This window comes from Leuresthes tenuis, unplaced genomic scaffold (assembly GCF_036924035.1).
Source record: "Leuresthes tenuis unplaced genomic scaffold, fLeuTen1.0.hap1 SCAF_5, whole genome shotgun sequence".
NCBI lineage: Eukaryota > Metazoa > Chordata > Actinopteri > Atheriniformes > Atherinopsidae > Leuresthes > Leuresthes tenuis.
The window spans coordinates 36,997,557-37,023,714 of record NW_027325359.1 but is presented as its reverse complement, the minus strand read 5'-3'; the positions used below and the strand labels follow the sequence as shown (position 1 = coordinate 37,023,714).

General features: G+C 47.2%; 3 protein-coding genes across 5 annotated transcripts in view; 2 read left to right on the top strand and 1 right to left on the bottom strand.

Annotated features, from left to right (window-relative positions):
- The window catches only part of LOC140307786 (zinc finger C3H1 domain-containing protein-like), a 35,664-nt gene extending 31,818 nt beyond the window's left edge, over nucleotides 1-3,846 (bottom strand). For 2 of the 3 annotated variants that reach the window (XM_072386795.1, XM_072386797.1), the window contains exons 1-4: nucleotides 3,148-3,846; nucleotides 2,281-2,685; nucleotides 1,846-1,997; nucleotides 1,312-1,741 (exon numbers count right to left, since the gene is read on the bottom strand). In XM_072386795.1, coding sequence (XP_072242896.1) covers nucleotides 1,312-1,741; nucleotides 1,846-1,997; nucleotides 2,281-2,685; nucleotides 3,148-3,682 — 1,522 coding nt within the window. In that variant the 5' untranslated portion in view covers nucleotides 3,683-3,846. The remainder of the gene's footprint in view (nucleotides 1-1,311; nucleotides 1,742-1,845; nucleotides 1,998-2,280; nucleotides 2,686-3,147) is intronic. The other variant, XM_072386796.1, reaches the window with a different exon arrangement.
- Nucleotides 3,847-6,202: 2,356 nt separating this feature from the next.
- snx20 (sorting nexin 20) lies at nucleotides 6,203-15,264 on the top strand. The gene is made up of 3 exons (XM_072385315.1): nucleotides 6,203-6,485; nucleotides 10,790-10,944; nucleotides 14,513-15,264. Exons 1-3 carry the CDS (start codon nucleotides 6,440-6,442, stop codon nucleotides 15,182-15,184), a joined length of 873 nt encoding a protein of 290 aa, XP_072241416.1. The 5' UTR covers nucleotides 6,203-6,439; the 3' UTR covers nucleotides 15,185-15,264.
- Nucleotides 15,265-17,647: 2,383 nt separating this feature from the next.
- On the top strand, nucleotides 17,648-23,392 carry mphosph6 (M-phase phosphoprotein 6). Its single transcript, XM_072385314.1, has 5 exons — nucleotides 17,648-17,773; nucleotides 18,753-18,865; nucleotides 22,383-22,473; nucleotides 22,657-22,757; nucleotides 22,830-23,392. Exons 1-5 carry the CDS (start codon nucleotides 17,723-17,725, stop codon nucleotides 22,951-22,953), a joined length of 480 nt encoding a protein of 159 aa, XP_072241415.1. The 5' UTR covers nucleotides 17,648-17,722; the 3' UTR covers nucleotides 22,954-23,392.
- The last annotated feature ends 2,766 nt before the right edge of the window (nucleotides 23,393-26,158 follow it).

The following is a 26,158-nucleotide window of genomic DNA, read 5'->3' as shown; positions in this document are numbered from 1 at the left end:
ACTCGTGGTCACGTGACAAAGATATTTCAGCATTTAACAACCAGGTGTCACATAAACAAAGGGGATGGGTGTGGGCCAGACGGGATCAGGTAGGAGCCAGAGGGGACGGATGGGTGTCAGGTAGAGGTCAGAGGGGACGGGTGGGGGTCAGGTAGGGGTCAGAGGGGATCAGGTAGGGGCCAGAGGGGACGGGTAGGACCCAGAGGGGACGGGTAGGGGCCAGAGGGGACGGGTGGGCGTCAGGTAGGGGCCAGAGGGGATCAGGTAGGGGCCAAAGGGGACGGGTAGGGGTCAGAGGGAACGGGTAGGGGATCAGGTAGGGGCCAGAGGGGATCAGGTAGGGGCCAGAGGGGACGGATGGGTGTCAGGTAGGGGATCAGGTAGGGGCCAGAGGGGATCAGGTAGGGGCCAGGTAGAGGTCAGAGGGGACGGATGGGGGTCAGAGGGGATCAGGTAGGGGCCAGAGGGGACGGGTAGGGGTCAGAGGGGATCGGGTAGGGGTCAGAGGGGATCGGGTAGGGGTCAGAGGGGATCGGGTAGGGGTCAGAGGGGATCAGGTAGGGGTCAGAGGGGATCGGGTAGGGGTCAGAGGGGATCGGGTAGGGGTCAGAGGGATCGGGTAGGGGCCAGAGGGGATCGGGTAGGGGTCAGAGGGGATCGGGTAGGGGTCAGAGGGGATCGGGTAGGGGTCAGAGGGGACGGGTAGGGGTCAGAGGGGATCGGGTAGGGGTCAGGTAGGGGCCAGAGGGGATCAGGTAGGGTCAGAGGGGACGGATAGGGGTCAGAGGGGATCGGGTAGGGGTCAGGTAGGGGCCAGAGGGGATTAGGTAGGGTCAGAGGGGACGGGTGGGGTCAGAGGGGATCAGGTAGGGTCAGAGGGGATCAGGTAGGGTCAGAGGGGAGGGGTGGAGGTCAGAGGGATCAGGTAGGGGCCAGAGGGGATCAGGTAGGGGCCAGAGGGGATCAGGTAGGGGCCAGAGGGGATCAGGTAGGGGCCAGAGGGGATCAGAGGGATCAGGTAGGGGCCAGAGGGGATCAGAGGGATCAGGTAGGGATCAGGTAGGGGCCAGAGGGGATCAGGTAGGGATCAGGTAGGGGCCAGAGGGGATCAGAGGGATCAGGTAGGGATCAGGTAGGGGCCAGAGGGGATCGGGTGGGCGTCAGGTAGAGGTCAGAGGGGACGGGTAGGGGTCAGGTGCAGTCTGGATCAGACCTTAAATATTACAACCCAGGCAGTTCTGACTGGTCTGAGCAGCTGTGGACAGTCTCACCTGCAGACTCCGCCCCCTGTACAGGGCGGCGCTTTCTCACCTGGACTGAGGAGCTTCTTGGTGTGGGGTCTTCCTGGAGTACGGCCCCTCTCGGCTGGACCTTTTGGGCCGGGTTTAGGACTCTGTTTGGTCCATTCTCTCTCTGGGAGTCTTTCAGCAGGTCTGGGTCCGGGCTGCGTCCGGTCAGGTTTGGACCTGGTTCTGGTCCTCTCAGCAGCAGCAGCAGCAGCAGCAGCAGCTGCAGCAGCAGAGGAGGCGGACCTGGTGGTGACTCTCTGCTTCCCCGGAGCGGCCGCCCCAGAACCGGAGGCAGAGCTGGAGTTCTTGTCCTGGGTGGCTTTGACGATCCGGTCCTTGCTCCTCTTCATCACCTGCTGCTCCTTCTGCTGCCACTTCTTGCTGGCCGACTGCAGAGCGAGGAGACGCAGCTGCAGCTCCGACAGCTCCTCCTCCTCCACCTTTTCCACCGGCTGAGGACACACAGAGGTCACATGACCCGGTTAACGACCCGCTTCATGTGAATTAACCCCATCCTGACTCTACAAGCAGCACTCCAAAGGTTCATGGAGCTCACCTTATCAGGTGAGATGATGGACTCCTCACTGGAGGCAGGTGATTCGCTGGGACAGGAAGTGGCGTGCTGGGCCTTCACCTCATCAGCGCCAGCCTCCTCGCCCTCTGCAGCGGCGCCTCCTCCTGCGGCCTCCGTGTTTCCGAGCGCTGCACCTGACAGGAAGTGACATCACTTAATGCTACGCTGCATTAAATCAGGAAACTGCAGAGATAAGTTCCTCCCTCGCCACTCGCCACCATCCCCTGTGAAAAGGGGCGTGGCAGCTCACCCGACCGCCACCTCACGCATGAACGGAGGTTCAAGTCATGAGGTTCGCCATTTCAAACCACAGCAACGGCGCCGGACAGGCTGGGAACTAAACCAGTCCAACCCAGGATGGTTAAAGCCATCAGGTGATGTCATCCCTCATCTTTGAACCCATCAGCAGCCACTCACCTTCGGCCCCGCCTCCTGGGTCCTGCCCCGCCCACTTCCTGTGCAGCTCGTCCAGGTCGGCAGGCGAGGGCAGTTTCTGACGCAGTGGTTTGATGTTGAACGCCTGGAACACCTTCTTCTCATCTCTTTCCAGCTCCGATGGTTCCTCCACGCCTGCTGGACCCAGAGCCGGTTCTGGACCCGGCCTGGGCTCCGGGAGGCCGGTGGCGCCCTCCAGCACCTCCTCCCTGACGGGGGAGGCGCTCGGACCCAGCACCATGGTCTCCTCTTTGCGGATGCACTCCAGCTCCAGCTGGATCTGCTTGTACTTGGACAGCAGGTCCTCGAAGCTCTCATCAACGCTGCTGTCCGGTCGGGGAACGCCAGGAACCACCTTCCTGACCCGATTCCTCACCGGCTGCTTCTCTGAGGTCTCAGGTTCAGGAAAACTGAAGAGAAACTGGAACAGACACTCTGATCAATGGGCCAGTGCATCGATTACACCTCAAAAACAATGTTTTACGTAAAACTATGGATGAAAATACATAAAAATATTCAAAGAAATACATTAAAAAGGTTCAAAATAATCTAATTTTAAACTTTAACTGAAGTTTTAACTCTATGAGTCACGTCAGAAAATCTGGTCGTAGGTGACAGATCAATTATCTGTGAGCTGATGATCCCAAACCAGAACCAGAACCAACCATCCTGATTCTGCTGATCGATACACCTGACAGGAGGCTGGCTTCTGACTGACATGTGCAAACAGAACCTGTCTGGTTCTGATCTCTCCGTTTTACTCCCAACACCTCCCTCCCGGACCGGACCGGACCGGTCCTGGTACCGACACTGGTCCGGTGTCGCCCGAACCCTAACCGGAAAGGATACGTTTTCTCGCCGGGGATCCGTGACTCTCTCCGGGACCGTAACGCCCAGGGGGAGCTCGGTTTCCTCCCATGCCGCCTCGGTTCCAGGCCCCGCGTCCCCGGTTCGGAATGACCCGGTGTCTGAACCGGCCCAGGGCGCCGTGGCTCCGCTCCCAGAAGTTTGACCGGGGGCTCGGCTCACCGTGCAAACCGAGTCCCGGCGGTGGCATCCCGGGCGGAGCTGGTGGAGCGGGAGGCCGGTCGGGGCCGCTAGGCCCGCACTGCTGCCTGTGGCTCGGGGGGAAAGGGCCGTGGACATGAGGTCCCGGGTTGTACGGCATCAAGAGGCGGAAATCTGGCGGCTGGTGGCCCATGAGAGGCCGCATGTGGTGCGGATGCTGCCGACGTTTTCGAGTCCGCGGAGGAGCGCCGCCGCGGGGCCTGTTGCCTTCCGCCCGCCGCATCGGCACACTCTCTTCGGTTTCATCATCACAGATCTCTCCGTCTTCGAGCTCCCCGTCCTCCGCGGGGGATCGACTCGGTGTGTTTGAATCCATGTCGTGGTGACCGCGGTAACCGTCGCCAGCTGTCTGCCGGCCGTGAACTCAGCGGGCGGCAGCGTCGGGAATCATTCCTCCGTGTTTAGCTCCGGTCTTTGACCGTTAATGTTAGCTTTGTGCTAGCTGTGCTGCTATCACCCAACAACCGCGATACAACGAAATCACGCGAGACGTCGTTTCTGAAAGCAGCCCAAATAAGGAAGGTTTCTTCCTGGTTTCCGGTTGCAGTGACAGTTAAACTTCCTGAAGGAGTTCAGGCTTTTATCGCCTCAGAATGGAGTTGTTTATGAAGATACTAACATTTATAAAGTATGAATAAAGTATAAACTATGAATCAAGTATTTTTCTATTCTATTTTATTCTAAAGTCTGTGATTCTATCTATCTATCTATCTATCTATCTATCTTTCTTTCTTTCTATCTTTCTTTCTTTCTTTCTTTCTTTCTTTCTTTCTTTCTTTCTTTCTTTCTTTCTTTCTTTCTTTCTTTCTTTCTTTCTTTCTTTCTTTCTTTCTTTCTTTCTTTCTTTCTTTCTTTCTTTCTTTCTGCTTGAAACCGTCATATTTACCAAACTTAAAACCTGTTAAGGTTCATATGACTTCTGAAATAACATTTCCTGATCTTTAAAACCTCAGAATTAAAGGAGGGTGCACTTATTATCTCATAAGACTCAAATATATATTAAAACCTTTTTTAAAGGCAATATTCCAGCAGAAAGCGTGACAAAACTTCTATAAAGTAACGGGAAATAAGCAATTTATCATGAGACAGCAGATTTCTGTAGTTAATGTGCAGATTTTAGCTTTATTTTCCTACATTTTCGGTTTTTTGTTTGTTTGCTTTTTAATGTTTAATGAAAGATTTTCATGTGTATCATCAAGCCTGAAATCACCAGGGAGTTTGACCATAAAACCTTCTCTGTAACAAGGTGAATGTTCCAGCTCTTTAATATTGTTTAAATATCATATCATAAATATTAATAGAATATAAACACAAGTGTGTTTATGTTAATGCATCATTTAATGATTTTATCCAAAGCATCCAAACTGAATCCCTATATCTTGCTCCAGGTAGGGATTCAGTTTGGATGCAGATGCTGTGGTGTGTGGTTGGTTTGGCTGGGAAGACCAGCAGCTCAGTTTTTGGGAGGTTAAGTTGGAGGTGATGGGCTTTCATCCCTGTTGATATGTCAGAGAGACAGTCTGAGATTCAGCTGAGACCGTGTGGTCGTCAGGTGGGAATGACAGATAGAGCTGGGTATCATCAGCATAACATTGGTCTGAGAAGCCATGTGATCGGAGGATCTGTCCCAGTGAGGTGGTGTTTATGGCAAAGAGAAGAGGTCCCAGTACTGAGCCTTGGGGGACTCCTGTGGCTGCAGAAGTGTGACCAAGCCAGGATACTTCAGGATACAGAGCTGTTTTGGTGGAGTGTGGAGTGCACTTTTAAACCCAGATTGGTTTGGGTCAAGGAGGCTGTTATGTGAGAGGTAATCAGTAACCTGCTTAAAGGTCCTTTTTAATGGTTTTAGACAGAAACGGGAGGAGAGAGACCGGCTGATAATTATCCACATGAGTTGGAGGGAGGGAAGGTTTCTTGAGCAGCGGTGTAACCTGAGCTTCCTTGAATGTGGCAGGAAATGTTATCAGTGAAGCATTAATCACATGCTGCTGCAGTTACAGTAGGAGCAATGGATTGGAGAAGATTAGAGGGAACGGGGTCCAGCGGGCATGTAGTAGGACGACTACATGTGAGGAGTTTAGACACACTGCTCTGCAGTAGGACTTCTACATGCAGATTTTAACAGGTTTGGTTATAGCTGCCACTTTGTCAGTAAAGAATGAGGCGAAGCTGCTGTTAGATGGCAGGTGGAGGTGGAGATGGAGGGTTAAATAGAGTTAAATAGAGCCTTGAAGGTGGAAAAATAGTCAGTAGTTGTGTGACTCTGGCTGAGAATGATGGCAGCAGTGCCTGGAAGTGAGTTAGATCCTTTGATTTGATCAGCAGACACAACAACAAGCTCATTATTTTACTGATGTGTCTGTTTTTTCTGTGATGAACCAAATGAGCTGTTATTATAGATAAAAACTAAAGAATTTCCTCTAAAAATGATCCTTTTAAAGTATTTTTCAGGACTGATAAAAACGTGGTTTGAAGATGGAAACTAAAGCATCTGTTCAGGGATGCAAATTATTCCAAAACCTTCTGGGTGATGCTTCGGGTTTGATTTCCTGAGACTATTTTAATGACATTAAATTGTTATTATCCACCAGCTTTATTATTATTATGGCCAAGAGATGATCTATATCCTTAAGAAAGCTGTGGACTCTCATTGATCTTTCCTTCTTTCTCTCTGTCTCTGACCTGTTCTCAGTCTGTATTCAATGACCTTTGAACTTTATTTGGCCAGAGTTACACTTTAAATAAACCGGCATATAGAAGATGTGACCGAAAACAGTGGTAAACACCGCCCGCTCGCTGCACCCTGAGCCATAAAACAAGCGTCCCGACGCTCTGCTTTCACTTCCCTCTGCAGCCTCGGAGCCTTTTATCTGCGGAGGAACTTCCTCCTGCTTGCACTCGTCTCTCGCTGCTTTCAGATGTTCTGAGGCCTTCTCGGGGTTCTGGACCCACTCTGAGACGGTTTCCACAGCCAGAGCAGAGCAGCTGACGCCGGAGGCCTCCGTGAACATGGACCCCTGAGCGGTGGAGCTGCTTCCTTCCTCTCTGGTTGTGAATCAGCTGAAAGGACCTGATGGCAGAACCAAGGCGCCACACCGAGGACCCAACACAGACCTCAGGTTCGGTTTGTTTCTTCCTTCGTCTGTGTTTGCCTCTGATTGCTGCTGTTAGAGACCTGTTGGTGCCTCTCGTGTCTGTGGACCGTCAGTGTTGGACGCTTTCTGCCCCCTGGTGGCCAACAAGGAGAAAGCAACCGCCTCAAAGTCCGTCCAACAGCAAACTGCCTGTTTACCTGCAGATGGAATCACCTGCTGGGGAGAAAACTTCTGTTATTTTCATCTGGTTAAAGCCACATGTGTTTATCCTTGTTTTCTGCCTTCTTATTCATCTTTTCTTCTTTGTTTAAGCTAATTTCACACTTCTTCTACTTATTACGCAATGAAAGGAAACGTCAGTTCTTTTATTGCATAATAAGTATGATCCTCCTCTTTCTTCCTCTTCATCGCCCTCTGAACAGCACTCTTCTTCTTCTTCTATGGTGGTTAGAGGTGCATCACGGGAGCTGCCCCAGCAGGCTGGGCCTATAGCAGCAGAACTATGGGATGTTTCAGGGTCAGCTGAGCCATCCCTAACTATAAGCTTTATCAGAAAGGAAAGTTTCAGCCTGATCTTAAAGGTAGAGAGGGTGTCTGCTTCCTGAAGCCAAACTGGCAGCTGGTTCCACAGAGAGGGGCCTGATAACTGAAGGCTCTGCCTCCCATTCTGCTTTTAGGGGCCTGATAACTGAAGGCTCTGCCTCCCATTCTGCTTTTAGGGGCCTGATAACTGAAGGCTCTGCCTCCCATTCTGCTTTTAGGGGCCTGATAACTGAAGGCTCTGCCTCCCATTCTGCTTTTAGGGGCCTGATAACTGAAGGCTCTGCCTCCCATTCTGCTTTTAGGGGCCTGATAACTGAAGGCTCTGCCTCCCATTCTGCTTTTAGGGGCCTGATAACTGAAGGCTCTGCCTCCCATTCTGCTTTTAGGGGCCTGATAACTGAAGGCTCTGCCTCCCATTCTGCTTTTAGGGGCCTGATAACTGAAGGCTCTGCCTCCCATTCTGCTTTTAGGGGCCTGATAACTGAAGGCTCTGCCTCCCATTCTGCTTTTAGGGGCCTGATAACTGAAGGCTCTGCCTCCCATTCTGCTTTTAGGGGCCCGATAACTGAAGGCTCTGCCTCCCATTCTGCTTTTAGGGGCCTGATAACTGAAGGCTCTGCCTCCCATTCTGCTTTTAGGGGCCTGATAACTGAAGGCTCTGCCTCCCATTCTGCTTTTAGGGGCCTGATAACTGAAGGCTCTGCCTCCCATTCTGCTTTTAGAAACTCTGGGAACCACAAGGAAACCTGCAGCCTGAGAGCAAATCCATCTGCCTGATGCAGTTCCTTTAATCCCAATAACAGGTGGAAGTCTGGATGTGATCAGATGCAGCAGTTAGTTTTCCTTCATCCTCAGATGAAGGAGCCAAAAGGAGGAATCTTTAGTTCAGTCGTCAGTAACAACCAAAATATCAGCAGAGGTGCAAAGTTTATACGTCAAAATCTCCTCGTGTCCTTCAGGAGGAGCTGAAACAGGTCAGACAGGTACCCTGTTAGAAAATTATATGGTTATACTATGAGAAAAGCTGCAAGAATAAGAGTTTCTGTGAGTTTCTTCTCCTGTGTTTTGGTTCTCATAATATTATGCAGCAAGCAAAAGTGTTTTGACTGTCTGAACTCGTCTTCCCATAACATTAAATGGTGAGAACTGTCTTTTCCCATAACATTGAACGTCTCTTTCCCATAACATTAAATGGTGAGAACTGTCTTTTCCCATAACATTGAACGTCTCTTTCCCATAACATTAAATGGTGAGAACTGTCTTTTCCCATAACTTTGAACGTCTCTTTCCCATAACATTAAATGGTGAGAACTGTCTTTTCCCATAACATTGAACGTCTCTTCCCATAACATTAAGTGGTGAGAACTGTCTTTTCCCATAACATTGAACGTCTCTTTCCCATAACATTAAATGGTGAGAACTGTCTTTTCCCATAACTTTGAACGTCTCTTTCCCATAACATTAAATGGTGAGAACTGTCTTTTCCCATAACATTGAACGTCTCTTTCCCATAACATTAAATGGTGAGAACTGTCTTTTCCCATAACATTGAACGTCTCTTTTCCATAACATTAAATGGTGAGAACTGTCTTTTCCCATAACAGGGAACGTCTCTTTCCCATAACATTAAATGGTGAGAACTGTCTTTTCCCATAACATTGAACGTCTCTTTCCCATAACATTAAATGGTGAGAACTGTCTTTTCCCATAACATTGAACGTCTCTTTCCCATAACATTAAATGGTGAGAACTGTCTTTTCCCATAACATTGAACGTCTCTTTCCCATAACATTAAATGGTGAGAACTGTCTTTTCCCATAACATTGAACATCCCTTTTCCCATAACATTAAATGGCGAGAACTGTCTTTTCCCATAACATTGAACGTCTCTTCCCATAACATTAAATGGTGAGAACTGTCTTTTCCCATAACATTGAACGTCTCTTCCCGTAACATTAAGTGGTGAGAACTGTCTTTTCCCATAACATTGAACGTCTCTTCTCCCATAACATTGAACGTCTCTTTTCCCATAACATTAAATGGTGAGAACTGTCTTTTCCCATAACATTGAACTCGTCTTCCCATAACATTAAATGGTGAGAACTGTCTTTTCCCATAACATTGAACTCGTCTTCCCATAACATTAAATGGTGAGAACTGTCTTTTCCCATAACATTGAACGTCTCTTTTCCCATAACATTAAATGGATAGTAATGACTTTTCCCATAACATTGAACGTCTCTTTCCCATAACATTAAATGGTGAGAACTGTCTTTTCCCATAACATTGAACTCGTCTTCCCATAACATTGAACATCCCTTTTCCCATAACATTAAATGGTGAGAACTGTCTTTTCCCATAACATTGAACGTCCCTTTTCCCATAACATTGAACGTCTCTTTCCCATAACATTAAATGGTGAGAACTGTCTTTTCCCATAACATTGAACGTCTCTTCCCATAACATTAAATGGTGAGAACTGTCTTTTCCCATAACATTGAACGTCTCTTCCCATAACATTAAGTGGTGAGAACTGTCTTTTCCCATAACATTGAACGTCTCTTTCCCATAACATTAAATGGTGAGAACTGTCTTTTCCCATAACATTGAACTCGTCTTCCCATAACATTGAACATCCCTTTTCCCATAACATTAAATGGTGAGAACTGTCTTTTCCCATAACATTGAACGTCCCTTTTCCCATAACATTGAACGTCTCTTTCCCATAACATTAAATGGTGAGAACTGTCTTTTCCCATAACATTGAACGTCTCTTTTCCATAACATTAAATGGTGAGAACTGTCTTTTCCCATAACATTGAACGTCTCTTTTCCCATAACATTAAATGGTGAGAACTGTCTTTTCCCATAACATTGAACGTCCCTTTTCCCATAACATTGAACGTCCCTTTTCCCATAACATTGAACGTCCCTTTTCCCATAACATTGAACTGTCTTTTCCCATAACATTGAACGTCTCTTTCCCATAACATTAAATGGTGAGAACTGTCTTTTCCCATAACATTGAACGTCCCTTTTCCCATAACATTGAACGTCCCTTTTCCCATAACATTAAATGGTGAGAACTGTCTTTTCCCATAACATTGAACGTCCCTTTTCCCATAACATTAAATGGTTTGAACTGTCTTTTCCCATAACATTGAACGTCCCTTTTCCCATAACATTGAACGTCCCTTTTCCCATAACATTGAACGTCCCTTTTCCCATAACATTGAACTGTCTTTTCCCATAACATTGAACGTCCCTTTTCCCATAACATTGAACTGTCTTTTCCCATAACATTGAACGTCTCTTTCCCATAACATTAAATGGTGAGAACTGTCTTTTCCCATAACATTGAACGTCTCTTTCCCATAACATTAAACGGTGAGAACTGTCTTTTCCCATAACATTGAACGTCTCTTTCCCATAACATTAAATGGTGAGAAGTCTTTTCCCATAACATTGAACGTCTCTTCCCATAACATTAAATGGTGAGAACTGTCTTTTCCCATAACATTGAACGTCTCTTCCCATAACATTAAGTGGTGAGAACTGTCTTTTCCCATAACATTGAACATCCCTTTTCCCATAACATTGTGTGGCCGGCAAACATAAACAATATAAATAGCACCATTTAGTTGTCAGACCGCTCTGAGCAGCTTCCTGACAGATCGACTCGTCTCTTTCTTGCATGAAATAAAGTTTTGTGTTGATCCAGCGACTCTGAGCCTGATTCTGAGAGAATTAATGGGTATTTATATGGTGTTTTCTAACATCCTCAGGTGTGTGTCTGTCAGCCAGCAGCTGTTCCAGTTTAACCACCAAGGAGCTGCAGCAGCAGTGGAGGGCGGAGAAGAGGCGAGAGCGGCCCGTCCGGCAGCTGCTGTTCGAGATCCCGTCCATCAGGATCGTGGAGCAGCCTCTGAGCAAACATGTGGTGAGAAGCTGAGAAGCTGAGAACAGGGAGAGAAAACGGGCAGAATCCATCTTATTTTACTCAGAAGGGCTTAAAGACAGCAGGTCAAAGGTAAAACCAGAACCAGGAGGTTCCAGCAGGACCTCAGGACAGATGTTCATGTTGTTCAGCTCAGACTTTATCTGCAGGTCGGTTCCACAGAAACATGATCAGTTAGTGACAGAAAACACATCTAGATTCAGAGTGAACCCCCATCAGAAGAGGGCAAAAACTTCTGCTGCAGCTTTCTACACCTGGTCCTGGGATCTGCCTTCCAGTTTGACAGGTTTTTCCAGGTTTTTTCCAGGTTTTTTCCAGTTTTTTTCCAGTTTTTTTCCAGGGTTTTTCCAGGTTTTGTCCAGGTTTATTCCAGGTTTATTCCAGGTTTTGTCCAGGTTTTGTCCAGGGTTTTTCCAGGTTTTTTTTCCAGGGTTTTTCCAGGTTTTTTCCAGGTTTATTCCAGGTTTTGTCCAGGTTTTTTTCCAGGTTTTTTCCCGTTTTTTTCCAGGTTTTGTCCAGGTTTTGTCCAGGGTTTTGTCCAGGGTTTTTCCAGGTTTTGTCCAGGGTTTTTCCAGGGTTTTTCCAGGTTTTGTCCAGGGTTTTTCCAGGTTTGGTCCAGGGTTTTGTTCAGGGTTTTTCCAGGGTTTTGTCCAGGTTTTGTCCAGGGTTTTTCCAGGTTTTGTCCAGGGTTTATTCCAGGTTTATTCCAGGTTTATTCCAGGTTTTGTCCAGGGTTTTTCCAGGTTTTTTTTCCAGGGTTTTTCCAGGTTTTTTCCAGGTTTATTCCAGGTTTTGTCCAGGTTTTGTCCAGGGTTTTTCCAGGGTTTTTCCAGGTTTATTCCAGGTTTTGTCCAGGTTTTGTCCAGGGTTTTTCCAGGTTTTTTTTCCAGGGTTTTTCCAGGTTTTTTCCAGGTTTATTCCAGGTTTTGTCCAGGTTTTTTTCCAGGTTTTTTCCCGTTTTTTCCAGGTTTTGTCCAGGTTTTGTCCAGGGTTTTGTCCAGGGTTTTTCCAGGTTTTGTCCAGGGTTTTTCCAGGGTTTTTCCAGGTTTTGTCCAGGGTTTTTCCAGGTTTGGTCCAGGGTTTTGTCCAGGGTTTTTCCAGGGTTTTGTCCAGGTTTTGTCCAGGGTTTTTCCAGGTTTTGTCCAGGGTTTATTCCAGGTTTATTCCAGGTTTATTCCAGGTTTTGTCCAGGGTTTTTCCAGGTTTTTTTTCCAGGGTTTTTCCAGGTTTTTTCCAGGTTTATTCCAGGTTTTGTCCAGGGTTTTTCCAGGGTTTTTCCAGGTTTATTCCAGGTTTTGTCCAGGTTTTGTCCAGGGTTTTTCCAGGTTTTTTTTCCAGGGTTTTTCCAGGTTTTTTCCAGGTTTATTCCAGGTTTTGTCCAGGTTTTTTTCCAGGTTTTTTCCCGTTTTTTTCCAGGTTTTGTCCAGGGTTTTTCCAGGTTTTTTTTCCAGGGTTTTTCCAGGTTTTTTCCAGGTTTATTCCAGGTTTTGTCCAGGTTTTGTCCAGGGTTTTTCCAGGGTTTTTCCAGGTTTATTCCAGGTTTTGTCCAGGTTTTGTCCAGGGTTTTTCCAGGTTTTTTTTCCAGGGTTTTTCCAGGTTTTTTCCAGGTTTATTCCAGGTTTTGTCCAGGTTTTTTTCCAGGTTTTTTCCCGTTTTTTCCAGGTTTTGTCCAGGTTTTGTCCAGGGTTTTGTCCAGGGTTTTTCCAGGTTTTGTCCAGGGTTTTTCCAGGGTTTTTCCAGGTTTTGTCCAGGTTTTTTCCAGGTTTATTCCAGGTTTTGTCCAGGTTTTGTCCAGGGTTTTTCCAGGTTTTTTTTCCAGGGTTTTTCCAGGTTTTTTCCAGGTTTATTCCAGGTTTTGTCCAGGTTTTTCCAGGGTTTTGTCCAGGTTTTTTTCCAGGTTTTTTCCCGTTTTTTTCCAGGTTTTGTCCAGGGTTTTTCCAGGGTTTTTCCAGGTTTTGTCCAGGTTTTGTCCAGGGTTTTTCCAGGTTTTGTCCAGGGTTTTTCCAGGTTTTTTCCAGGTTTATTCCAGGTTTTGTCCAGGTTTTTCCAGGGTTTTGTCCAGGGTTTTGTCCAGGGTTTTTCCAGGTTTGGTCCAGGGTTTTGTCCAGGGTTTTTCCAGGTTTTGTCCAGGGTTTTTCCAGGTTTGGTCCAGGGTTTTGTCCAGGGTTTTTCCAGGGTTTTGTCCAGGTTTTGGTCCAGGTTTTGTCCAGGGTTTTTCCAGGTTTTGTCCAGGGTTTATGCCAGGTTTATTCCAGGTTTATTCCAGGTTTTGTCCAGGGTTTTTCCAGGTTTTTTTTCCAGGGTTTTTCCAGGTTTTTTCCAGGTTTATTCCAGGTTTTGTCCAGGTTTTTCCAGGGTTTTGTCCAGGTTTTTTTCCAGGTTTTTCCCCGTTTTTTTCCAGGTTTTGTCCAGGGTTTTTCCAGGGTTTTTCCAGGGTTTTTCCAGGTTTTTTCCAGGTTTATTCCAGGTTTTGTCCAGGTTTTTCCAGGGTTTTGTCCAGGGTTTTTCCAGGTTTGGTCCAGGGTTTGTCCAGGGTTTTTCCAGGTTTTGTCCAGGGTTTTTCCAGGGTTTTTCCAGGTTTTGTCCAGGGTTTTGTCCAGGTTTTGGTCCAGGTTTTGTCCAGGGTTTTGTCCAGGGTTTTTCCAGGTTTTGTCCAGGGTTTGTCCAGGGTTTTTCCAGGTTTTGTCCAGGGTTTTTCCAGGTTTTGTCCAGGGTTTTGTCCAGGGTTTTTCCAGGTTTTGTCCAGGTTTTGTCCAGGATTTTTCCAGGTTTTGTCCAGGTTTTGTCCAGGGTTTTTCCAGGTTTATTCCAGGTTTTGTCCAGGGTTTTTCCAGGTTTTGTCCAGGGTTTGTCCAGGGTTTTTCCAGGTTTTGTCCAGGTTTTGTCCAGGGTTTTGTCCAGGTTTTGTCCAGGGTTTTTCCAGGTTTTGTCCAGGGTTTTTCCAGGTTTTGTCCAGGGTTTTTCCAGGGTTTTTCCAGGTTTTGTCCAGGGTTTTTCCAGGTTTTGTCCAGGGTTTTTCCAGGGTTTTTCCAGGTTTTGTCCAGGGTTTTTTCCAGGTTTTGTCCAGGGTTTTGTCCAGGGTTTTTCCAGGTTTGGTCCAGGGTTTTGTCCAGGGTTTTTCCAGGTTTTGTCCAGGTTTTGTCCAGGGTTTTGTCCAGGTTTTGGTCCAGGTTTTGTCCAGGGTTTTTCCAGGTTTTGTCCAGGGTTTGTCCAGGTTTTGTCCACGGTTTTTCCAGGTTTTGTCCAGGGTTTTTCCAGGGTTTGTCCAGGGTTTTTCCAGGGTTTGTCCAGGGTTTTTCCAGGTTTTGTCCAGGGTTTTTCCAGGTTTTGTCCAGGGTTTTGTCCAGGGTTTTGTCCAGGTTTTGTCCAGGGTTTTGTCCAGGTTTTGTCCAGGGTTTTGTCCAGGGTTTTGTCCAGGGTTTTTCCAGGTTTTGTCCAGGGTTTTGTCCAGGTTTTGTCCAGGCTTTTTCCAGGTTTTTTCCAAACCATCAGAACGGACCCCAGCCCGGTATGTATTTAATCTGAGGAGCTCTGACCCGTGTGCTTCCAGGTGTATGAGGTGGTGGTGATGCGCTCTGGCAGCTTCGACTCCCGCCGGGTCTCGGCGGAGCGCCGCTACAGCGACTTCTGCCGCCTGCACCGCGCGCTGCTGGAGGAGTTCGAGGAGGAGCTGGAGGAGGTGGTGCTGCCCCGGAAGCTGCTGACGGGGAACTTCAGCCCTGAGAACATCTCGGAGCGCCGCCTGGGCCTGCAGGACTACCTGGCCAAGCTGTTCTCCGTGCGCCACGCCAGACACTCGCGGCACTTCTCAGACTTCTTCACCGAGCCGGAGCAGCGGCGCGCCCACATGCTGCTGCGGGCGGGCCAGTTCACGGCGGCCCTGGAGCTGCTGCAGACGGTTCTGGAGCTCCAGGAGAAGCTGTCACCGTGGCAGAAGCCCACCCTGATGGTGCCGACCCTGTCCGCCCTCGCCGTGTGTCACCGGGACCTGGAGGAGCCGCAGCAGGCGTTCACCGCCGCTCAGAGAGCGCTGCCCGCGGTGCGGCGCTACCAGCTGCAGGCGTACAGGGCCTCGCTGCTGGAGCTGCTGGTGGACCTGGGGTACCAGCTGGGCCGCCCCGTGGCTCAGCTGCAGGAGGAACTGACCTCCCTGAGAGACGCTGAGAGGGGAGAGGTGTCCCTCCGCTCCCTGAAGGAGGTGGTGATCCAGGAGTTCATCTGAGGGGGGGCACCCTGTCAGCCCTGAACTCAAACCGAGCTCTTTCCTCTGCTCCTGAACTCAAACCGAGCCCTTTCCTCTGCTCCTGAACTCAAACCGAGCCCTTTCCTCTGCTCCTGAACTCAAACCGAGCTCTTTCCTCTGCTCCTGAACTCAAACCGAGCTCTTTCCTCTGCTCCTGAACTCAAACCGAGCTCTTTCCTCTGCTCCTGAACTCAAACCGAGCTCTTTCCTCTGCTCCTGAACTCAAACCGAGCTCTTTCCTCTGCTCCTGAACTCAAACCGAGCCCTTTCCTCTGCTCCTGAACTCAAACCGAGCTCTTTCCTCTGCTCCTGAACTCAAACCGAGCTCTTTCCTCTGCTCCTGAACTCAAACCGAGCTCTTTCCTCTGCTCCTGAACTCAAACCGAGCTCTTTCCTCTGCTCCTGAACTCAAACCGAGCTCTTTCCTCTGCTCCTGAACTCAAACCGAGCTCTTTCCTCTGCTCCTGAACTCAAACCGAGCTCTTTCCTCTGCTCCTGAACTCAAACCGAGCTCTTTCCTCTGCTCCTGAACTCAAACCGAGCCCTTTCCTCTGCTCCTGAACTCAAACCGAGCTCTTTCCTCTGCTCCTGAACTCAAACCGAGCTCTTTCCTCTGCTCCTGAACTCAAACCGAGCTCTTTCCTCTGCTCCTGAACTCAAACCGAGCTCTTTCCTCTGCCCCTGAACTCAAACCGAGCTCTTTCCTCTGCTCCTGAACTCAAACCGAGCTCTTTCCTCTGCTCCTGAACTCAAACCGAGCTCTTTCCTCTGCTCCTGAACTCAAACCGAGCTCTTTCCTCTGCTCCTGAACTCAAACCGAGCTCTTTCCTCTGCTCCTGAACTCAAACCGAGCCCTTTCCTCTGCTCCTGAACTCAAACCGAGCCCTTTCCTCTGCTCCTGAACTCAAACCGAGCTCTTTCCCCTGCTCCTGAACTCAAACCGAGCTCTTTCCTCTGCTCCTGAACTCAAACCGAGCCCTTTCCTCTGCTCCTGAACTCAAACCGAGCTCTTTCCTCTGCTCCTGAACTCAAACCGAGCCCTTTCCTCTGCTCCTGAACTCAAACCGAGCTCTTTCCTCTGCTCCTGAACTCAAACCGAGCTCTTTCCTCTGCTCCTGAACTCAAACCGAGCTCTTTCCTCTGCTCCTGAACTCAAACCGAGCTCTTTCCTCTGCTCCTGAACTCAAACCGAGCTCTTTCCTCTGCTCCTGAACTCAAACCGAGCTCTTTCCTCTGCTCCTGAACTCAAACCGAGCTCTTTCCTCTGCTCCTGAACTCAAACCGAGCTCTTTCCTCTGCTCCTGAACTCAAACCGAGCTCTTTCCTCTGCTCCTGAACTCAAACCGAGCTCTTTCCTCTGCTCCTGAACTCAAACCGAGCTCTTTCCTCTGCTCCTGAACTCAAACCGAGCTCTTTCCTCTGCTCCTGAACTCAAACCGAGCTCTTTCCTCTGCTCCTGAACTCAAACCGAGCTCTTTCCTCTGCTCCTGAACTCAAACCGAGCTCTTTCCTCTGCTCCTGAACTCAAACCGAGCTCTTTCCTCTGCTCCTGAACTCAAACCGAGCTCTTTCCTCTGCTCCTGAACTCAAACCGAGCTCTTTCCTCTGCTCCTGAACTCAAACCGAGCTCTTTCCTCTGCTCCTGAACTCAAACCGAGCTCTTTCCTCTGCTCCTTAAACTGAAATTTAACCGGGAAGCTTCACATAAACCGTCCAGAACCAGATTTACTGAAGCAGCTGAAGAGTTCTTTCCTGTAAAAGGAGGACTAAGATGAACAGTCTGAAGGAGAAGCAGCCTGCAGCCCATCCACATCCGGGCCTTAATGTCACCTTTAACCAGGAAGTGGAGGAGGGGGGGGGCACCAACATTTACCTGCAGCAGCTCAGAGGAACCGGGCACCTGCTCAGATGGTGAAACCATGACAGTTAGAGCACAGAGGAAGCTGTTGCTGCAGCTTCACCACATGTTGGCCAACAGGAGCCACAGAAAACCACAGAAAACCAGAGTTTCTTCACTCTTTTTAAATATCTGCAGGTCTTTCAAAGTCCAAATGCTCCAAAATGTCTCAAAGATTCACTTTATTTGTGCAAGATTCACATTATCTGTCAGTTTCCTTCTGTGTGGTGAGGAGTAAACAGGTTTTATACATGCTCAGTGGATCATTTACAGTTATTCTGATCGATTTTATAACCAGAAGAAGAGGAAGAACGAGGTTCTGATCAGTTTTCCTAATGTTCTGAAGAATAAACAGTGACTGAATCAATGTTTTTATCATTTTAAAATAAAAAAACAAAGCTGAATGTTGTGTTTTGGTGTTTCTTCTCACCGTTTTTACATCCAGCTGATCTGGGCTCGACTCGCCGGCCTGCGGCCGCTGCTCGATGTTTCTGATCGTGTAAAGTTGCGGCTGCGCGAAGCGCGTGCAGCTTCAGCTCGAGGGAGTTAGCTTACAGGCTAACTGTGCAGCACACACCCAGCGGCTCGTGTTGGTCTATTAATTCATTAGTTTTCGGTTAATGATGGCGGCCGACGCTGTGAAACTCTCCAAAAACCTGCTGCGGATGAAGGTAATTATTGAGCTAACAGAGCTAGCAGAGTTAGCAGAGTTAGCGGAGCTAGCAGAGTTAGCATCCAGATGTTAGACATTTCTCTGAGTTTAAGTTTGTGCCTAAATGAGCGAGTTTAGATAATACAAAGTGAGAAGTTGTGTCAGAGTTTGTGTTGTAAAGAAAACCCAGAAAATGTGAGAACCTTTCAGAAAAAGTATTGATTTTGGCACTTTGTGTCGGCTCTGAATTGAAGATGATGCTCCTTCTGTTTGATAAAGAGCTGAATTACACAGATAATAGTTAAATTTGGTGCCATATCCCGGGATGGATCATCAGAGAAATGGTTGCAGCTTCTCCTTTTCAGGTGTCGCACTGAATAAATGTGGAATAATCGATAAGATCTTTATTTAGTGATGATGAGGAGCAGATTTCAGCTCCTGGGTCTGAACCTTTTATGTTGATTTCAGAATCTAAATTGAGTTTAATTCAGCATTTTAGACTGAAGTGATGATCATGAACAGGACTGGAAGCAGAACCTCTGTGTTTCTCTGCTGCTGTGTGTTGGGCCGCAGCTTCAGAACCAGAACCAGACCCTCAGTGGGTCTCCATGAGGAGACGGAGCATGCGCAGAACGCTCGATCCGATCCGCTGTCGTCACGTTCGAGTTATCTCGGGTTCTTAATCCGCTCCGATTCGATTTCTCTTCGGATTAAGCTCGTTACATGAGCTGAATAACTAAGTTTTATTGTAATTTAGCCATTAATCCGGTTGGAGTCTTCTGAGGCCGAGAGGAGGACCCTGAATAAGTCCTTTATGGATCAGAATCACCTTCTCACAGGCTGCTTCAGGGACAGAAACAGGAAATCATTCCTTCACCCTGTTGAATAAAAGCTCTGCTCACTGTTCTGTTAAATTTACTGCTTAATGCTGCTGCTGTAAAGTAATTTCCCAGTTTGGGGTGAATGAAGTTCTTCTGTTCTCTAACCTCTGGCTCCAGTTCATGCAGAGAGGGTTGGATGCTGAAACCAAGAAGCAGCTGGAGGAAGATGAGAAGAGGATCATCAGTGATGAGCACTGGTACCTGGACCTGCCGGAGCTCAAAGCTAAAGAGTAGGTACCTCAAAGCTAAAGAGTAGGTACCTCAAAGCTAAAGAGTACGTAGCTCAAAGCTAAAGAGTAGGTAGCTCAAAGCTAAAGAGTACGTAGCTCAAAGCTAAAGAGTAGGTAGCTCAAAGCTAAAGAGTACGGAGCTCAATGCTAAAGAGTAGTTAGCTCAAAGCTAAAGAGTAGGTCGCTCAAAGCTAAAGAGTGGGTAGCTCAAAGCTAAAGAGTAGGTACCTCAAAGCTAAAGAGTACGTAGCTCAAAGCTAAAGAGTAGGTAGCTCAAAGCTAAAGAGTACGTAGCTCCAAGCTAAAGAGTAGGTAGCTCAAAGCTAAAGAGTAGGTAGCTCAAAGCTAAAGAGTAGGTACCTCAAAGCTAAAGAGTACGTAGCTCAAAGCTAAAGAGTAGGTAGCTCAAAGCTAAAGAGTACGTAGCTCAAAGCTAAAGAGTGGGTAGCTCAAAGCTAAAGAGTAGGTAGCTCAAAGCTAAAGAGTAGGTAGCTCAAAGCTAAAGAGTAGGTAGCTCAAAGCTAAAGAGTAGGTAGCTCAAAGCTGAAGAGTAGGTAGCTCAAAGCTAAAGAGTAGGTAGCTCAAAGCTAAAGAGTAGGTAGCTCAAAGCTAAAGAGTAGGTAGCTCAAAGCTAAAGAGTAGGTAGCTCAAAGCTAAAGAGTAGGTAGCTCAAAGCTAAAGAGTAGGTAGCTCAAAGCTAAAGAGTAGGTAGCTCAAAGCTAAAGAGTAGGTAGCTCAAAGCTAAAGAGTAGGTAGCTCAAAGCTAAAGAGTAGGTAGCTCAAAGCTAAAGAGTAGGTAGCTCAAAGCTAAAGAGTAGGTAGCTCAAAGCTAAAGAGTAGGTAGCTCAAAGCTAAAGAGTAGGTAGCTCAAAGCTAAAGAGTAGGTAGCTCAAAGCTAAAGAGTAGGTAGCTCAAAGCTAAAGAGTAGGTAGCTCAAAGCTAAAGAGTAGGTAGCTCAAAGCTAAAGAGTAGGTAGCTCAAAGCTAAAGAGTAGGTAGCTCAAAGCGAAAGAGTAGGTAGCTCAAAGCGAAAGAGTAGGTAGCTCAAAGGGAAAGAGTAGGTAGCTCAAAGGGAAAGAGTAGGTAGCTCAAAGCTAAAGAGTAGGTAGCTCAAAGCGAAAGAGTAGGTAGCTCAAAGCTAAAGAGTAGGTAGCTCAAAGGGAAAGAGTAGGTAGCTCAAAGCTAAAGAGTAGGTAGCTCAAAGCTAAAGAGTAGGTAGCTCAAAGGGAAAGAGTAGGTAGCTCAAAGCTAAAGAGTGGGTAGCTCAAAGCTAAAGAGTGGGTAGCTCAAAGCTAAAGAGTGGGTAGCTCAAAGCTAAAGAGTGGGTAGCTCAAAGCTAAAGAGTGGGTAGCTCAAAGCTAAAGAGTGGGTAGCTCAAAGCTAAAGAGTGGGTAGCTCAAAGCTAAAGAGTGGGTAGCTCAAAGCTAAAGAGTGGGTAGCTCAAAGCTAAAGAGTGGGTAGCTCAAAGCTAAAGAGTGGGTAGCTCAAAGCTAAAGAGTGGGTAGCTCAAAGCTAAAGAGTGGGTAGCTCAAAGCTAAAGAGTGGGTAGCTCAAAGCTAAAGAGTGGGTAGCTCAAAGCTAAAGAGTACGTATCTCAAAGCTAAAGAGTACGTATCTCAAAGCTAAAGAGTACGTAGCTCAAAGCTAAAGAGTAGGGTAGCTCAAAGCTAAAGAGTGGGTAGCTCAAAGCTAAAGAGTACGTATCTCAAAGCTAAAGAGTACGTAGCTCAAAGCTAAAGAGTAGGTAGCTCAAAGCTAAAGAGTAGGTAGCTCAAAGCTAAAGAGTAGGTAGCTCAAAGCTAAAGAGTAGGTAGCTCAAAGCTAAAGAGTACGTAGCTCAAAGCTGAAGAGTAGGTAGCTCAAAGCTGAAGAGTAGGTAGCTCAAAGCTAAAGATTAGGTAGCTCAAAGCTAAAGAGTAGGTAGCTCAAAGCTGAAGAGTAGGTAGCTCAAAGCTGAAGAGTAGGTAGCTCAAAGCTAAAGAGTAGGTAGCTCAAAGCTAAAGATTAGGTAGCTCAAAGCTAAAGAGTAGGTAGCTCAAAGCTAAAGAGTAGGTAGCTCAAAGCTAAAGAGCGGGTAGCTCAAAGCTAAAGAGCGGGTAGCTCAAAGCTAAAGAGCGGGTAGCTCAAAGCTAAAGAGCGGGTAGCTCAAAGCTAAAGAGCGGGTAGCTCAAAGCTAAAGAGCGGGTAGCTCAAAGCTAAAGAGCGGGTAGCTCAAAGCTAAAGAGCGGGTAGCTCAAAGCTAAAGAGCGGGTAGCTCAAAGCTAAAGAGCGGGTAGCTCAAAGCTAAAGAGCGGGTAGCTCAAAGCTAAAGAGCGGGTAGCTCAAAGCTAAAGAGCGGGTAGCTCAAAGCTAAAGAGCGGGTAGCTCACAGCTAAAGAGCGGGTAGCTCAGAGCTAAAGAGCGGGTAGCTCAAAGCTAAAGAGCGGGTAGCTCAAAGCTAAAGAGCGGGTAGCTCAAAGCTAAAGAGCGGGTAGCTCAAAGCTAAGGAGTGGGTAGCTCAAAGCTAAGGAGTGGGTAGCTCAAAGCTAAGGAGTGGGTAGCTCAAAGCTAAGGAGTGGGTAGCTCAAAGCTAAAGAGTGGGTAGCTCAAAGCTAAAGAGTGGGTAGCTCAAAGCTAAGGAGTGGGTAGCTCAAAGCTAAGGAGTGGGTAGCTCAAAGCTAAAGAGTGGGTAGCTCAAAGCTAAAGAGTGGGTAGCTCAAAGCTAAAGAGTGGGTAGCTCAAAGCTAAAGAGTGGGTAGCTCAAAGCTAAAGAGTGGGTAGCTCAAAGCTAAGGAGTGGGTAGCTCAAAGCTAAGGAGTGGGTAGCTCAAAGCTAAGGAGTGGGTAGCTCAAAGCTAAGGAGTGGGTAGCTCAAAGCTAAAGAGTGGGTAGCTCAAAGCTAAAGAGTGGGTAGCTCAAAGCTAAAGAGTGGGTAGCTCAAAGCTAAGGAGTGGGTAGCTCAAAGCTAAGGAGTGGGTAGCTCAAAGCTAAAGAGTGGGTAGCTCAAAGCTAAAGAGTGGGTAGCTCAAAGCTAAGGAGTGGGTAGCTCAAAGCTAAGGAGTGGGTAGCTCAAAGCTAAGGAGTGGGTAGCTCAAAGCTAAGGAGTGGGTAGCTCAAAGCTAAGGAGTGGGTAGCTCAAAGCTAAGGAGTGGGTAGCTCAAAGCTAAGGAGTGGGTAGCTCAAAGCTAAGGAGTGGGTAGCTCAAAGCTAAGGAGTGGGTAGCTCAAAGCTAAGGAGTGGGTAGCTCAAAGCTAAGGAGTGGGTAGCTCAAAGCTAAGGAGTGGGTAGCTCAAAGCTAAAGAGTACATACCTGATGAATGAATGTTTCAGACTTCAGTCTGAGGTCAGCAGGTAACTGCTGCACAGGTACAACCACATTAGCACGAAGGGCCTCGGGTGGGCGTCACACCTGACTCCCTGGACTCCGCAGCTCAGACGGTAACCACGGTAACTGCGGCTCAGACGGTAACCACGGTAACCGCGGCTCAGACTGTAGCTGATCGGGTTTCCAGTGATATTGATGGTTTTTATCTCCACCAGGAACCTGATCGTGGAGGAGAAGAGTTTTGTGCCCTGTGAGGAACTGCATTTCGGCCGCCTGTCCTTCAGAGGCTTTAATCCAGAAGTGGAGGTCAGTTCTGATCCGTTTGTTTCTGTCGGACTTGTTCTGTAAAGTCAGTTTAACTGATCTGATGCTCCTTTTGTTCACTGTGGAGATGTTGGTGACAGAATGAGACGTCAGGTTGGGTCTGAAAGTGGAACTCCTGTCTTCAGGTAAACTGAAAGTCTTTCTCCATCTTTGTGTTGGTCACAGAAACTGATGGCTTTGTTGAATCCAAAAGAAGAAGAAGAAGAAGAAGAGGAGGATGTGAGCCGCATGCAGACAGACGTCACAGATGAAGAAATGGCTCTGAGGTACAAACCACTGGTTCATTCTCAGCTCTCCTGCATCCTGTGAACTTCACCTGTCTTTGTTTTCTCTCCCAGGTACGAGAGCTTAGTTGGAAGCATGAAGAAGAAGTTTGCGACGAAGCGTGAGCGAGTGGCGGCGGACGATGTGAACCACAACGTGACGGACACGAAACGAGCTTTTCTGAAGCCTCAGGACTGAAGACTTCCTGCTCTTTAGCTCATGGATGAACCCAGAGAGTCTGATGCTGCAGCTTCAGCTCTTCTGAAGAAAGGCTAACACTTCCCATCCGTTTCCAGTCATTGTGCTAAGCTAGGCTAACCTGTGAAACGCTTAAGATCAAAATATTAGAGGAAGTGGACTCACTGATGAGTGAATCAGCTTCATTCACCTGTAAAACACGTATTTATGGAGCCCAGCGTTGCGTTTAATGACAGTCGGTGCAGAATTTGTCAGTTTTTGGGTTCCTTACAGACCGAAGGACTGAGTGATGCTGATCTGTCTGTAAGGAGGAGCCATGTTGTTTTAATGATGATGTCACAGGAGCAAACTGATGCTTTTTCTTTGTTTTCACTTTTTTTATTCATGAAAATGTAAAAGAATCCAGTTTTATATCATTTTTAAAAGAAGATAAACCAGTTTTCAGGGTTTTTTGTGACTGTGTCCAGTTTGTGTTCAGATTCCAGCGTTTCTGAGGGTTTTAAAAGCCGGCGAAACCGTTCTTTCAGGGTCAGTTGGAAGCATTTTCCTCACAGGTTTCTGACAGGAAGACGCTGATTTCAACACTCAGTTTGCTGTGAAACTTCACTGAAAGCCGTCCGGTGGCTTCATCTCTCATTGATGCTGATCATTTTATTCCAAAATAATTGTTTTTGACGTTTTCGGCACCAAAGTACAGCAGAAAACAGGTTTTGAGGCTTCAGAAAAGCTGATACTGAAGCAGCAAAGTCACTGAAACTCTACATTTGAGTCAATTTGTCAGAAGTTTTATTTCTTCCTCTGATTGACAAACCTCCATTTTTCAGTTTTCATCTCAGATTTTATTCCTGCGACTTCTTCTTTGCTCATTGTTCGGTTTAAATAAATTATCTTATTTACACTTTACTGCAGATTCACTAAACTCAGTGAAATAAACACATAAAAACAAAGTTCCCAGGACTCTTTAAACATATTTATTTTACTCTCGGGTTCCTCCGACCGTCCAAAAACCTGCTGTTAGGTTAACTGGTGACTAAATGAAGGAGTATGTGGTCGTCCCTGTGATGGCGACCTGTCCAGGTGACCCCGCCTCTCACCCTATGATGACAGGCTCCAGCCCCCCCGACCCGACTGGATTAAGCAGGTATAAAATGGATGCATATTTATTTTAATGTATCAATTCTATATATTTAAATGTATGTAATTTGCTTCATATCCAGATGTACTGATTTATCTGAGAGATCGTTAATTTAAATAAAGAATATAAGTCTTATTTCCATGCTATGCTGATGATACTCAGCTTTACTTATCTATGAAACCAGATGAAACCAATCAGTTGGTCAGAATAAATTAAATTAAATTAATTAAAGATATAAAGACCTGGATGACTCAGAACTTTCTGCTTCTACCTTTAAGATCAGGCTGAAACTTTCCTTTCTGATAAAGCTTATAGTTAGGGATGGCTCAGGTGAGCCTGAAACATCCCATAGTTCTGCTGCTATAGGCCCAGCCTGCTGGGGGAGCTCCCATGATGCACCTCTCCTCCCTCCATGTACAGATGACATCATTGCTGTCATTAACTTGTGTTTCTCTCTCTCAGCAGGTGTCTCTGGCCTGGTGTTACGCTGCTTGTTGTCCCCTCTGGCCTGGTGTTACGCTGCTTGTTGTCCCCTCTTTCCTGTCCTCTCAGCCCCAGCTGGTCCAGGCAGATGGACCCTTCCTGGTTCTGGTTCTGATGGAGGTTTCTTCCTGGTTCTGGTTCTGATGGAGGTTTCTTCCTGGTTCTGGTTCTGATGGAGGTTTCTTCCTGTTAAAAGGAGTTTTTCTCTCCACAGTTTTAGCTAGAAGCCTCGCAGCAGCGTTCTGAACAACCTGCAGACGTTCCAAAGAGTTTTAATCCCAATAATCCAGAGCTGGTGGAATAAATGCAGGAAGAAGAGTTTCCAGCTCAGACTCAATGGGTCTGAACTGGGAAATGTTTCTGAAGAGATAAAAACAGGAGAAGCAGAGTTTTGACACGAGCATCCAAGTGAAAACTGAGAGGAAAGTTAGCCCAAGGTTCCTGATAGAGGACCCAGAGTTTCCCTGAGCTTAGACTCAGATCTGTGGGACTCAGACTCTGTTTCCTCTTCATTAAGGTGCAGAAAGCTGTCAGACATCCATCATTTTCTGAATCCAACAACAAAGGCCCCAGAACTGAACCCTGTGGGACACCGTAGGACAGAGAAATAAAGCTGAACGTCATCTGCATAGTGAGAGGATTCGTCCTTAAAGAGGGAGCAGATATAACAATAAAGGCCCCAGAACTGAACCCTGTGGGACACCGTAGGACAGAGAAATAAAGCTGAACATCATCTGCATAGTGAGAGGATTCGTCCTTAAAGAGGGAGCAGATATAACAACAAAGGCCCCAGAACTGGACCCTGTGGGACACCGTAGGACAGAGAAATAAAGCTGAATGTCATCTGCATAGTGAGAGGATTCGTCCTTAAAGAGGGAGCAGATATAACAATAAAGGCCCCAAAACTGAACCCTGTGGGACACCGTAGGACAGAGAAATAAAGCTGAACGTCATCTGCATAGCAGTGAGAGGATTCGTCCTTAAAGAGGGAGCAGATATAACAACAAAGGCCCCAGAACTGAACCCTGTGGGACACCGTAGGACAGAGAAATAAAGCTGAATGTCATCTGCATAGTGAGAGGATTCGTCCTTAAAGAGGGAGCAGATATAACAATAAAGGCCCCAAAACTGAACCCTGTGGGACACCGTAGGCCAGAGAAATAAAGCTGAACGTCATCTGCATAGCAGTGAGAGAATTCGTCCTTAAAGAGGGAGCAGATATAACAACAAAGGCCCCAGAACTGAACCCTGTGGGACACCGTAGGACAGAGAAATAAAGCTGAATGTCATCTGCATAGTGAGAGGATTCGTCCTTAAAGAGGGAGCAGATATAACAATAAAGGCCCCAAAACTGAACCCTGTGGGACACCGTAGGCCAGAGAAATAAAGCTGAACGTCATCTGCATAGCAGTGAGAGGATTCGTCCTTAAAGAGGGAGCAGATATAACAACAAAGGCCCCAGAACTGAACCCTGTGGGACACCGTAGGAAAGAGAAATAAAGCTGAATGTCATCTGCATAGCAGTGAGAGAATTCGTCCTTAAACAGGGAGCAGATAGAACAACAAAGGCCCCAGAACTGAACCCTG

Bases quoted from the DNA above. Each gene is read 5' to 3' on its own strand.
- snx20 (XM_072385315.1), top strand. From the start codon at position 6,440: ATGGCAGAACCAAGGCGCCACACCGAGGACCCAACACAGACCTCAG. The intron at 6,486-10,789 runs GTTCGGTTTGTT...TAACATCCTCAG, and splicing joins GGACCCAACACAGACCTCAG to GTGTGTGTCTGTCAGCCAGC. The intron at 10,945-14,512 runs GTGAGAAGCTGA...GTGTGCTTCCAG, and splicing joins AGCCTCTGAGCAAACATGTG to GTGTATGAGGTGGTGGTGAT.
- mphosph6 (XM_072385314.1), top strand. From the start codon at position 17,723: ATGATGGCGGCCGACGCTGTGAAACTCTCCAAAAACCTGCTGCGGATG. The intron at 17,774-18,752 runs GTAATTATTGAG...CTCTGGCTCCAG, and splicing joins AAAACCTGCTGCGGATGAAG to TTCATGCAGAGAGGGTTGGA. The intron at 22,474-22,656 runs GTCAGTTCTGAT...TGTTGGTCACAG, and splicing joins GCTTTAATCCAGAAGTGGAG to AAACTGATGGCTTTGTTGAA.